Source organism: Medicago sativa, chromosome 6, assembly GCF_051527215.1.
Source record: "Medicago sativa cultivar Bolivia chromosome 6, Bolivia_mono, whole genome shotgun sequence".
Classification (NCBI taxonomy): Eukaryota; Viridiplantae; Streptophyta; class Magnoliopsida; order Fabales; family Fabaceae; genus Medicago; species Medicago sativa.
Genome location: NC_140754.1, coordinates 97,932,285 through 97,946,016, shown reverse-complemented (window position 1 = coordinate 97,946,016; position 13,732 = coordinate 97,932,285). Strand labels below are relative to the sequence as shown.

General features: G+C 35.5%; 1 protein-coding gene and 1 pseudogene across 2 annotated transcripts; one reads left to right on the top strand and one right to left on the bottom strand.

Moving 5' to 3' along the window:
* The first annotated feature begins 4,807 nt into the window (after nt 1-4,807).
* On the top strand, nt 4,808-8,286 carry LOC146918764 (TMV resistance protein N-like). The gene is made up of 3 exons (XM_085720378.1): nt 4,808-5,148; nt 5,259-6,589; nt 6,898-8,286. The coding sequence occupies exons 2-3, from the start codon at nt 6,090-6,092 to the stop codon at nt 7,775-7,777; spliced, it is 1,380 nt and encodes a 459-aa protein (XP_085576504.1). The 5' UTR covers nt 4,808-5,148; nt 5,259-6,089; the 3' UTR covers nt 7,778-8,286.
* On the bottom strand, nt 8,214-12,798 carry LOC146918763 (histidine kinase CRE1-like; annotated as a pseudogene). The gene is made up of 10 exons (XR_015016369.1): nt 12,659-12,798; nt 12,377-12,597; nt 11,790-12,215; nt 11,453-11,757; nt 10,711-11,195; nt 10,552-10,630; nt 10,120-10,321; nt 9,387-9,740; nt 9,129-9,295; nt 8,214-8,706 (listed from the first exon to the last, which is right to left on the bottom strand). The product of XR_015016369.1 is annotated as a histidine kinase CRE1-like (transcript).
* Nucleotides 12,799-13,732: the final 934 nt, after the last annotated feature.

Sequence of the window (13,732 nt, the reverse complement as noted above, 5' to 3'; positions counted from 1 at the left end):
TCATCACTCATTTTCTTAGATCCAACACTGTAATGTAACCACAAAATCCAGTAGTACAATCCACAACAAGCAATTCTCGGCTAACACCATATCAACAACAAGTCTCAAAATCACAAAAGCTACAAACAATCACAACAACTTTTGAATCCAAACCATTACAAGTTCAAAGTCGAGTCAAAGAACAAGGAAGGAGAAAGGAATCATGAATCTGAAGTAAGAAAGCAGAAGTAAGAACTGAACTGTAAGCTTGCAAATATAACCGGATCGGACTCAGTAAAGGAATAATCGAAGCTGTCCAAAGAAGGTGACTGTTTGTTCGAAACAAAAGCGGTCGAGATCGAAAGTGGAGAAGAAGAAACAGATTCGGAGTTTTCCAATCCAAACTGAGACACGCTGAATCGAAGTATTCCGACGACTAATCTCCTGGTCTTAACAGATCTAAAAGAGGTAACGATCCTATTCTCTTCGTTGTTGTTCTTATGCAAAAATTTTGTATCTTCAAAGTTAGATCTAGGCTTCTTCGTTTGCTTATCTTTGAGAACTAAGTATGCATTTGAGTAGAGGACTAAAAAGATATGATAATATGTGTCTATTTTTGAAGAAGGAGTATTTTGAAAACTCCGGCGCGGTGGTGCACCACCGGCCACCGTACCGGAAAACTGAACTTCACCGGAGAAGAAGCTCTCTGCTGCACTGGTTTTGTTTTGAAAGAGAGGAGAGCCTGTTGTTTTAACGTGAAAGCTGTCAAAATGTTTTTCACTTCAAACCAAACTTTTTTATACTTCCCCCATATTTGTTTAACTGTCAAACCACAACCCATGGATCCTGGACTGATCCAAACCCAAGCCCAAACTGCTTTTTCATAACAATTTTATTAGTGCATATACTTTTAAAATCTCAGTTTTACTCACTGTACCCCCCTCCTTGTAGTTGTTATCTCGTAAATCTTTCTTTGAAGACTCATGCATTTTTAAGAAAAACTCATATAATGTTTTAATGATGCAGCATGCATTTGTGATGACTTAGTTTGCATAACATGCGTGTTTTAAGACTTCCTTTCGTGCATCTTTGAATTTTTTAGTAACTTACGTGTTATTTGGTGATTTGTTTCAGTACATGATATTTTTAAGTCTTTTGATTTAAGATCTAATATTTTGTTATATCGTGTTTTGCATCATCTCTAATATAATCTCATGCATTTTTGCTCCTTCGTTTTGGTTTAAATTTCAAAATCTTTTTTCATGCATAGCTCATTCTTGCTTTATTTAGTATATGTGTTTATTGCATTTTTGTGTTCTTATATCTTTTCTTTTATCATTAATCATTAATGCTTTATTATTCTTAATTTGTTTAAGCCCCATGATATTTAGTGTGTATAATTAGGGAAATGATGTAATTTATTTTGGGCTTTGCATCTAGGAAAGGTATGTAATAGCGTAGTAATTGCACACACCGACACAAGCACCGACACTACACCATTTTATTTGTTGCTTTATGCTTGCTTTATTTTTCACGTTATTACGTTAGCTTTCCGTTAGTTAGAAAAATCATTTTCACCTCAAAAATCAAATGAGCAAAAGTCAAATCATTTTCTTAATAAACCTTGGATCCAAATCCAAGTGATTTTCCCTTTATTTTCTTAATCAAATCCCTAATTGAACTTTAATTAAACTTAGACTAAATTTCTCAAATAAAATGAAACAACCTCACTTCTATTTTCTTTCTAGAGCCTTGAGGCCCCTCAATCCCCTTCTTAAAACCATTTTCAAAATCAAATTAAAATCAACCTAACCCACAAAAAATCTTTTTTTGAGAGTGAACTACGGTGGTTTTGATCCCTTTTAAGGGTACGTAGGCAGAGGCTTTATTCCTTTCAAATCAATCAAATAAAAATAACCAAAACTCCAACTTCTTCTCCCTCCATTCTTTCACTTCAACTTTAAACAATAAATTTTCAAATAAAAATAAAGTTAGAAAGAGGTTCTCACGGAGTACCGTGAACGACGCGGGTGCCTAACACCTTCCCGAATCGTAACCGACCCCCGGATCCAAAAAAGGGTTTTTCAATCTCTTTTTCCCTTCCCAAGAATAAAACCGAGCAAGTCCGGTAGATTGAAGGTTCAAGTCCAATCAATGGCTTGACACCCGAAAATCTTGGTCTACACATAGTTACAGATTTAGGAGAAGAAACTGTTTCAGATTCACTTGAGAGTTGCTCCGGTATTTGTTCTCGAACACCCGGTGGAACGGACTGAGCTAACCTTTGCGATCGGACAGCTTTTCGAAGTGCTCTAGCAGTCCTTTCAATTTCCGGATCGTACTCTAAGTCATCAGAGCTCTGTTTACCTCGCATAAACAGCAAAATACCTTAGTAGCACTGCACAACGCAAAGTAATCAAGTGAATATGAAAACAGAAAAATAAAAATTAAAAACAGAAAATTAAATTGCAAAAACCCTAAATTATAACGTAATTGCCTTGTTGAAATAATTCAACAGTCCCCGGCAACGGCGCCAAAAACTTGATAAAAGATTGGCAAGTGTACCAATAACTATCGAAGTAGTAAAAATATCGTTCCCACGAGGACTGTTTTTAACTTCAATAATTCAATTGCGTTATATAATTAGGATGTATAAAAGTTTATTTTGTTTTGCCACTAGGCAGTAGATTTGGTTTGATTTTAAGAAATCAAGTAAAGAAGAATAGATTTGATTAAGAAAGTATGGAGAGAGAGATGAGATCAGGTCTTCGAATCCTCTATGTTTCCCCTAATTGGTTACTGCACCTATTGTTACTAATGATTTTCTAGTTTCACGATAGTTAGCAAATTAGCCCTAATCAATCCCTTGAGTTAGGACCCTCTTCTTAAACTACAGCCCCTAATTCCTTAGGTGGTCTAATAATCCTTGAAGGTTTTATGAACGTTAACCTAATATCACTAACAAACGATTATCCATTCCTAGACTAACCATGTTTATTAGAACAATTCAATTAGGTCTAAGTCGAAAGCTTTGGTCAGTAGTCATTCGATCTCACAAAATCATGTTTATATTTGATCAGGATATAAAAAGCAGTAAGAACAATTGAATTGAATAAAGACTAGAATTTCATTAATAAACAATAGAGTTTCACAGCAACATATGATCAATTAGAGTTACATAGGTTCATCTCCGACCTAATCTCTAAGAGATTTAGCTACTCATAATTGAGTTTACAAATAGCATAATCAATGAAAGAATTAAAACATACATAAACTGGGTTAGAGATGATGAAATCCTCTCCGCTGCAGCCTTCTGGGTGTTAAAATCGCACTTTCGTTCTCCAAAATCGTAACTCTTGGTCTTTAGTTCGAGTGCTGTATTTATAGAGTTTTGGGCCTGAAACAACAAAATCGCGCCACGCCTGATATATGGCGCGCCGCGATTTCCCTCAGACAGGGAGATGTACAAATTTTAGTTCAAAATCGCAGCAAGGCTTGGAAAGTGGCGTGGCGCGATTTGCTTCAGACAGTCTTCAATTTTTCAGATTTTTGCACTCCAGAACAGTATAAATTGCACGTGAACTCTATCAAAATGTCACAATAAGTCCTAAAAATTACGTAATGACAGCATGTCATCAGCTGCTGTCATAGAGACCAGTTTATGTCATGGTCCAGTCTATTTTGATATAGCACCTGATTTAAGTTTATCTTTGTCTGATAAACATTTATTTGAAGCTTTACAAATGAATATTCATACTAATGGTTATGATTTTAAAGCTGGAAGTCAAATTATGACTGTTTGTTATAGGATATATTTTAAGGTGTTAAATACCCTTAATCCTAAGGCTAGACAAATAAGTCATCCGGGAACCACTACGTTGGTTAATACTAATTTGTTGACCTCTAAGGTTGCTACCAATAGACTAATAAGGTGGGACGAATTAGAATTCCCTGAAAATTGGAATCTTCCTCGTATCGTGAACCCTAACATCCTCTCCTAACATGATATTCCTTTCAGGAGGAAAGGGGGTATTAATCGGATCCTTTTGCCCAGTAATATACCAAGGTTTAGATTTTAGAGTTAAAATTTCAGTATCAAATTCAGTAACAAAATAGGTTATGAACCATTCAACAAAACGAACAAAATTTTGAGTTTTGTTAAGATGATCATAATAATCATTTTTAATCTTATCACGTTCCCAATCAGGAAATTTTTTGAAAAACCAATTTCTAAAATCAGAATATTTATCCATCATAAATTCATCATTGATGAATTTTCTCCAAATACTATTTGTTGTAAGATATCCATAAAAACTATTGTTTTTTGGGGAAAGGAAAATCCATTTCCGATTCAGTAGGTGATTTCCTACCTTCAGGTTGACTTTCATTAGTCTGGTAAACTCCATAAGGGATTTTATTATCACTTATATTAATGTAATCAACAGTTTCAGAATCATCTTTTATTTTAGATGACGAAGCTTCTGAAAAAGATTTCCTAGAAATATTACTAGGTACAGAATAAAAACTGTTGGAAGAATATATATATATATATATATATATATATATATATATATATAATATATATATATATATATATATATATATATATAGGGCATATCAAGTGAGAGCACTAGTTATTGTGAGAGATGAGAGGAGTAAATAATAGCCCTTAGATTTAAATCAATGATTCTTAATAAGATAGACCTTTTTTGAGAAACACACGCCAACCTTTTCTGTCAACACACGCGTGCCTTTGTTTTTCCCTCTTCACTCTCACAGACTGCCTCCCCTGCATCTTCTTCACTCTCACTTTTTTCTTTTTTTGTTAATATGCAGATTTTTTCTAAATACCCAGAAAATGATTGAATTCACTGCTCCCAATACCCAGAATTTGATTTAAAAAAATTACCCAGAAATTGGTCTGCTCCTAATACAAATTAATCACAATCATGTAAAACGACATGATTAAAAAGAAAAATCGATACAAAATCCTTCAATTATTGTGAAATTGATCCCTTAATTTGCTGCTCTAATTGTCAAATATTACAGGTTTCAAAAACAAAATTATCAAAATATGTTATCTGTTATCAAGAACATCAAAAACTAGATTTTTGGGTTTTGTGATACGAATTCAATTAATTTCCAGATCTTGGGCAAGGCATATTTTCGGTAAGATTCACCAATTTGAACAACGCATAATTTCCTTTAGTTTTTTCATTGAATTTCATTCCTTTAGTTTTTCATTGAATTTCATTGTTTATCCCAATTTTATTTTTTAGAGAAGTAGTGTGATTCAAAAGCCAAGGACTTTTTAGAAAGACAGAAATAAAAAGAGGAATAGAGTTGATGCAGCAAAAAGGGCTTGTGCTGGAATGGGACTATAGGAGAAATCAATTTGGAAAGAAGGAAAAAAAAATTGAAAACGTAACTGAGAGAGAAGAAAGGAAGGCGAAAGGAAGAGAGCTGCATACGGAACATGTAGAGTTGCTTCAAATAAATATCAGCCACTAGATTTCATCTAACGGTTGTGATTTAATCCTCTCACCCTCTCATTTAAAAACTCCTCTCACTTGATATGTCCTCTATATATATATATACATACACACACACACACACACATATATATATTAGATTACTCTGGAAATCAATCTCATTAAATATAAAATGTGTTAGTGTATGGTATTATGTATTAAAGAATAGCATGCATGGCTCCCTTAGGTCATCGAAGGCATGGTTCCATTTAATAATGTGCTTATAACGAACCTATGTGGGTTGGCATGGTGGTGTTAGTATGCTTCTCTTAAACACTTAAGGTCTCATGTTCGATTCTCCCGTGTCAATTTTGGTGGGTTAGATTGGCTTCTTTAAAAAAAATATGGTTATAATGTGAGGAGTACTTAAAAAAAATATGGTTATAATGTGAGGAGTACAAATTTTTAATTCTCAAATGGGCGGCGCTCTGTCTTTTAGAGGAAAAGTCAAACAGAGACATAGACAGCAAAAACATGCAGCTACTGTATATATGTTGATACAAAACGCAGGCTGAGACACCTAAGAAAAGTTAAGAGGTGCGGTGCAAATGCAGGAAAATACAACTCTGTTTCTTTACAATGTTGGGATCAAGTTCTTCTGCTGCTGCTGCAATTTCTCCACCTAGTCAAACTCAAAAGTATGATGTGTTCCTCAGCTTTAGAGGGGAGGACACACGTGACAACTTCATCAGTCATCTATATGCTGAACTAGACAGGAAAAAGATTAAAACCTTCATAGATTACAAACTTGGCAGAGGCGATGAGATTTGGACTGCACTCTACAAAGCAATTGAAGATTCAAAGATTTATGTTGTTGTTTTGTCTGAGAACTATGCTTCTTCCACTTGGTGTTTGGATGAACTTACAAAGATACTCGAATGCAGAGAGAGATATGGAAGGAAAAAAGTGATACATGTCTTCTATAAGATGGATCCATTAGATGTGAGGAAACAAGAAGGAAGTTACGGAGAAGCTTTTGTTAAGCATCAACTTCGATTTAAGGATGATCAAGTGGATGCATGGAAAGCTGCTCTAACCCAAGTAGCTGGACTCTCTGGCTGTGATTCACAAAATGCCAGGTCACTGTTTTACCATTAATCAACTTTTTATTTTTGTTGTTCAATTCAATATGTCTCCAACTAATTCATGGGAGTTTGAATAATTCTGCACATTATAGTTTAACTTTGTGTGTAAATACAATTTGCCTAATACTTGTTGCCACGTGCATACTTAGTAATACTTTGATCTTCGATTTACAAATTCATTAGCAATAATATCACACCAATATGCGACTTTATCTAAAGATGTTGTTTCTTATTAACTCTTTTAGGCAAGTTTTTTTAGGTTGAAGACTAATGATTTTATTTTTATTTTTATTATGCACCAGATCAGAACACGCACTTGTTGAAGACATTGTGAGAGATATTTCAAAAAAATTGAATTTCAATCATTCTTTCTTAAGAGATTATCAAGGATTGATTGGAATTGAGAAGCATATTGAGCAAATCCAATCCATGTTGCACCTTAAATCAGAGGCCGTTCAAATTGTTGTAATTTGGGGTATGGGAGGAATAGAAAAAACAACAATTGCCACAGCAATATATCACAAACTGGCATCTCAATTCAGTTCCAGCAGCATCGTCCTAAATGTTCAACAAGAAATAAAAAGAGTTGGGCTCCACAAAATACGAAGCAAATATATATCAGAGCTTCTAGGGGAAGACACATCCTCTGGATTAAGCTTTTCATACGATCAAAGGCTCGAAAGGACCAAGGCTCTCCTTATTCTTGATGATGTGAGTAATTCAAATCAACTTAAAGATTTAATTGGACGAAAGGATATATTTCTTGACATAGCTTGTTTTTATAGAGGACAGTTGGAGAATGTTGTAACACAAATACTAGATACTTGTGGTTTCTCTGCTCACATTGGAATGGAGATTCTCAGAGAGAGGGGCCCTATATCTATATCAGGAGGTATAATTGTGATGCATGATCTAATACAGGAAATGGGACATGAAATTGTTTGTCAAGAATGTGTCAATGACCTTGGAAAACGCAGTCGACTGTGGAAGCATGAGGAAATTTATGAAGTTTTAGCAGACAACAGGGTATATTATTTTGTCCTTAAATCACACTTGATAACTCATACAACTTTGTTGCAGACTACAGAGGGTCTTGCAACCACTTTTTTTTCTTTCTATTTTGTCTCTACTTGTAGGGGACGGATGCAATCCAATGTATATTACTGGACATATGCAGGATAGAAAAGGTTCAACTACATCCTGAAACATTCAAAAAGATGTATAATCTTAGAATGATGTTGTTCTATAAGCCTTATGGCTTTCCAAAAGACTCAAATGTGACCCTTCCTGCAGTTCTTAATAGTCCACGTAATTTAAAATTTCTTCGTTGGGATGGCTTCCCTCAAGAATCTTTGCCACTAGGCTTTTGCCCCAGAAATCTTGTTAAACTTTATATGCCTCATAGCCGTCTTGAACAACTTTGGCAGGAAGACAAGGTATTTAATTTCAAGCTTTCTGTGATGATGCATTTTTTTTATATAATCAAATCATATTAAATTATCTTAAAAAATATGTATACAAAATTTTAAATAGCTCAAATATTTATAGATTTATGAACTAATATTATGGTTGTAAAAAATGTGTCATGTCTTTAATCCCTGGTGAAGAAAAGACATACTTGAGCTGTGATTCTCCTTTTTGATAATGTTAACGTGAACCACCAAGAGCGTGTTTAATGTTTATTCACAATTTTCTCAGACAATTATCAAAGGCAAAAGCAACACAAATCTCAAGTCACACAATAATCCGTTACTTAAAAAACTTCAGTTATTTATTTGGCACTAAAGATATATAAAGTAACCCAAGTTGAAAAATAACGAGTCTTTCTCCAAAAGAGCCAACGAGCACAGCAGCAATAGTGCCCAAATATTAGTCTCGCGCTTAGTTCTCTGAAAATATCACGCCAAAAGGCCCGATAAATTTATTTATTTTGACTCCAACTTTCAGGTTGGGTCTGCCGGAACGTGTCGGAGTCTAGATCAATCAACTCCATGAAATCCAAGTCGTCATGCCCCACAACATTACCCGTAGAAGCCAGTCCCCGTATGTGCTAAACTCCGCATTCTGGCCATCAAAAAGTCGGTTAAAAGTGCACCTTCAGCAATGTTTCCCTGACACCAATAAAAATGTCAACATTCAGTTACCCTTCAAGAAATCAAGGACTGTATGCATCACTATCATTTATTAAAATGGCGTTAACACTATGAGAAGACAATGCAAACTGCAGGGGATAGATAAAACAATAAGTCTACAAATATAAAAGAACACTAAAACCAGACAAAAAAGAAACATCACACTGTTTCAAAATAAAACCAAATACAAAGTTTTCTTCAACTCAATGATAGAAGCTGTGTCGATAACACTAATAGTGGCATTGACGGATTAACTGTTGCTTAATAAAATGCTAATAATGCAATAGTGCACCCAAGATTTTTATACTAAACACAACCTTCATCCTCTAATTACTCATATGAAACATAAGAAAAAAGATTCTAAAAACAAAAAGCTGAAACATAGTGAAATAAGGATATACCCTGCAGTCGCTTTAATGAGCTCTTCTGTTGTTGGGTTGGGAGGGAGCTTAAATTTGTAAACAGGAAATGTTAAAACCACACCGAGATGATGAGAACCCAACAACCTAAAAGGGCTAGTCGGAACAAACTTCCCAGTAGGAGCTCTCAGTATGTTTTCTCGGTCATCCTGCATTGCAAAAATGAGAAATTGTAGTAATAAAGTAATCCTCCACAAATAAAAACAAGCAGAGGAATGGTTCACAATTGTCGTTCTTTACCTCTCCAGACATCGTATCAATAGACTCAAGGTAAGACAGTTTCCTGAGCAAATATGACCGGTGCATACTCATCCCTAACCTGTGAAGCCTCTCTTTCCATTGTCTTTATAACCACTCTATGCTGCTTCTCAAACCGCTCTCTTTCCGAGTTAACAACTCTTTGTGCATAGGCCACTCCACTCGGTAGCGGCCTTTCGAAAGCGGTCCTAGCCGTATATTCTGCAAAAGTTTTTTGTAACTTTGAAGCCAAAGGGTGGTGCTGATTTTGCATCTTCATCTTCAAGAGAAGACCCATTACAACACCAACTAACACTAAATCTCTTTCTGCCTATTTCTCTGAACTCTTCTTCATATCTATGGAAGTCCCAAAAAATACTCAATTAACAGTGCACGAACTTTTTTATATATAGGAACTAGATTACTTTGCTTAAAGTGTAAAGTAGTCCTAAAATCTCAGATACTTTTATCTGCTGGTTGAAAGAAAAAGTTCACAGAACAAAAAACCAAGTACAGTAACATTACAGCATTGTCTTGCGTGATTCAAACCAAACCAAAACATCTTAGCCTAAGACCATTTCAAAAATTACACAGAAAATTCGACAATAAAAAAATAAAGAGAAAAGTGACAAAGGCACAACTACAAATCTGCTAAATATCCACCAGTTCAATACTAACTAATACACATATATCTCCATATATGCTCATACAAAACAACTAAGAAAGAAATGACTACCTGAACAATTCCTTCCTCAAAAGGTTTTGAGACATAACCATCCATCCCACATTTCAAACACTCTTCATATGTAGCATGGATTACATCTGCTGTCATGGCCAATATAGGTAAACGGAATTCACTTTTCCTTTCACTACATTCACCATTCGTCTCCTCATTCGCCGTCCTCTCCATCTCCCGAATTCGACGAGTTGCTTCAAACCTGAAAATAATGTAAGTACATGATTTATGAAAAACAATATGGATAAAAATAATATTCATGTGAATTAGAACAAACATAACATGTATAGAGGGTAAAAACATTATTCATGTGAATTAGAACACACATAACATGTGTAAATAGAGTTTATATACAAACAAAATAATTTGAATGTGAATTAGTTCACACATAACTTGTATAGCCAACATGCAAGTTACGTGCATTTAACTTACGTGGATATCATTGAATTTATCAGCAAGGCAACTATCGCGTAACTTGCATTCAACTTATGCAAGTTTTTTTTTTTTAAATCTGCAAAGGAACTATCATGTTATCTTCAAATAATACCAAAAAAAAAAAAAAAAATTAATAATCGATGCAAACAAACATACCCCCATTTCTGGCATTTGAAAATCCATGAAGCAAGCATCAAACTTGTGAGGGAATTGAAGCATTTCAAGAGCAGCTTTGCCGCTGTCTGCACACTTCACATTCGCTCCAAAAATTTTCAAGGCGCCTGCAGTCACTCCATTGACAACAACCACTAAAATTTTCATTCCGCACAGAAGGCTTCGAACTGAAGTTGAACCATCAGGCATCTCTTTTCCCGGCTGTCTCTTCTTGCCTGTTCCCAAAACTTGCCGAAGGCAAGCTCCCACCATACTAGTTCTCGGTGGCTTCATCATCACTGCATCACTAAAACATGCGGATTTAGCTTTATCAAATTCGTCAGTACTAATATTTGTAGCAAGAAGGATCATTTGAGGCATCTTAAATATATGTCCGTTCTGTTTCCAGTTGCCGCACACTGAAGATCCCGTCCTCTCCACAAACCCATGAATCTTTCTCAACAAAAATAATATCAGGGTGGAATAACCTGCCACAACCAAATATTTTAACTCATTTAATGAACTCAAGTATTGAACCACACAACAAGAACAAATGCAATTCTTCAAAGAGTTTAATTATGATAAATTGTTAGTGTATAATGTTTTACACGTTTTACACTGTCAACAAGTCACAGCCGATCATGTGTGACTTTAGATGGAATTATGATTGAACACATAGTCCTTAACTTTAATTCACTAAAAATAGCAATGTCATTAATTACAAAATGGAAAATTAAAAACTTACCCTGTGCTGGAAGCACCATTTTTCCCACACAAAGAAACAGCCTTATTGATGGCGTTTGCGACTTTAGCTTGTATCCCAAGTCTCTTCAAATGGTATCTAGTCACAGCAGCTCTAACAGGTTTCCCATCAACCACAACGGCTTTAAACCCTCTAAAACTGGATGGTAGATCTTCATAGTTAACCTTCTTCACCTCAGTTATTGGATTCTTCGTAAATATTCCAAAATCCGCGGAAAATGAAAAGGTACTTCCAACCTGCGGCCGGCTTATAAAGTTTATTTGACCGCCCATTAGTTCACCTAGGCACTAACTGATACTCAAACCAATGCCGGTACCACTAGGCACTTACTGATACTCAAACCAATGCCGGTACCACCATAGTTTCTAGAAGTCGAGCTATCTGCCTTCACAAAAGGCATGAAAATTCTATCTTGGGCTGACAAAGGAATTCCAATTCCAGTGTCTTCGACACAGACCATCAAGGTGGCTAGTTCATAAAAATCATTCGAGGCCACTTTTTTAGTTGAAGCATCGCAGAAAAACTCTTCATCAGCAATTAGGTGGTAAAAATTATATCAGTTGTTGCTGATAAGCGTTTATCAGCAGCTTCATATCCACTTAGCATTTTGAGATTACAGCCGCCAGATGTATGCACAACTTCTTCGGATCCTCCATTTCGATAAGTCTTTAAGCTTTCCATTTGTTGCGGGCTTTCTATTTTCAGCTAAATGAACTTTAACAAATATATGTCCTCGCTTAGTGAACTGCAGTATATTGAAGTTAATCAGAAATGAATCAACAAGTATCTAGCTATACAACAGCAAAAGTGCACTTGAAGGATTCGAATTTCAAACATTTCCAACATAACATGCATATTAGTAATGCAAATAACTTAGGGCATATAAAATCTGAAAATTCCACTTACTTTAACAGAGTTGCCAACTAGATTTGTTACAATTTGTCTGAATCTCCCATAACATTATCTGGATCTTAATCGGAAACAAACACTGCCAGCTATGAATTTTGGCTCGGTCAAGCACTTCATTTATTAATGCCATCAGAGCCTTCCCACACGCTTGAGCAGTCTGAGCATAGCCACGTTGGGTTGAGTTCAATTCTGAAAGTTTGATCATAAGCATCTTTCTGCTGAAAAAAATGCCGAAAGTCAGTTCCAGAATATGTAATGACAGTAGCCAGAAGAACCTACCTACATGTCATTCGATGTTTCCTGTGTGGATCTCCAAAAACAAGTTACATTCATGGACAAGAGAAACATCACCTTCTTTGTATTGGTTGCCATACATGATTAGGGGATCAGTAGAGTTCCTGACATCATATACATTGACCAAAATTGCTTGATGACCAGCAAGTTGACCAAGTGGACTCCACATCAAAGGATGCTCCAACATAACTGCCTCCAATTAAAAAGTTAATTAATCACATGTTCTATTGAAATGCTTACAACAAAATAGAACCAAATACAAGCCTTGTAACAGAAACAGTTTACTTCAACTCAATGATAGAAGCAGTGTCGATAACACTAATAGTGGCATTGACGGATTAACTGTTGCTTAATAAAATGCTAATAATGCACCTAAGATTTTTATACCAAACACGACCTTCATCCTCTAATTACTCATGAAACATAAGAAAAAAGATTCTAAAAACAAAAAGCTGACACGTAGTGAAAAAAGGATATACCCTGTTGTCGCTTTATGAGCTCTTCTGTTGTTGGGTTGGGAGGGAGCTTAAATTTGCAAACAGGAAATGTTAAAATCACACCGAGATGATGAGAACCCAACAACCTAAAAGGGCTAGCCATAAATGTGACAGTTGCATACTCATCCCTAACCTGTGAAGCCTCTCTTTCCATTGTCTTTAAAACCACTCTATGCTGCTTCTCAAACCGCTTTCTTTCCGAGTTAACTCTTTGTGCATAGGCCACTCCACTCAGTAGCGGCCTTTCGAAAGCGGTCCTAGCCGTATATTCTGCAAAAGTTTCCTGAAGGGGAATCATCAAAGCATACATAAAATTTCAAAAACACAAAGATTGAGTATTTTTCATTTCCAACACAGAATGATCAAAACATTCAAGAACAAACCTGGTCAATGGCAGAAGGGTTTCTGTGGGATGGCTAGAGCATGAACATGGTTGACACTAACACTGAATTAGTCTTGCAACATTCTAGCCCTTTGATCACAAAGACTACCCAAAACCTCTTTCCTTCTCACTTTAGTATCCACATCCATTTTGCTGTAGATGCAATAACTAATTAAAGCC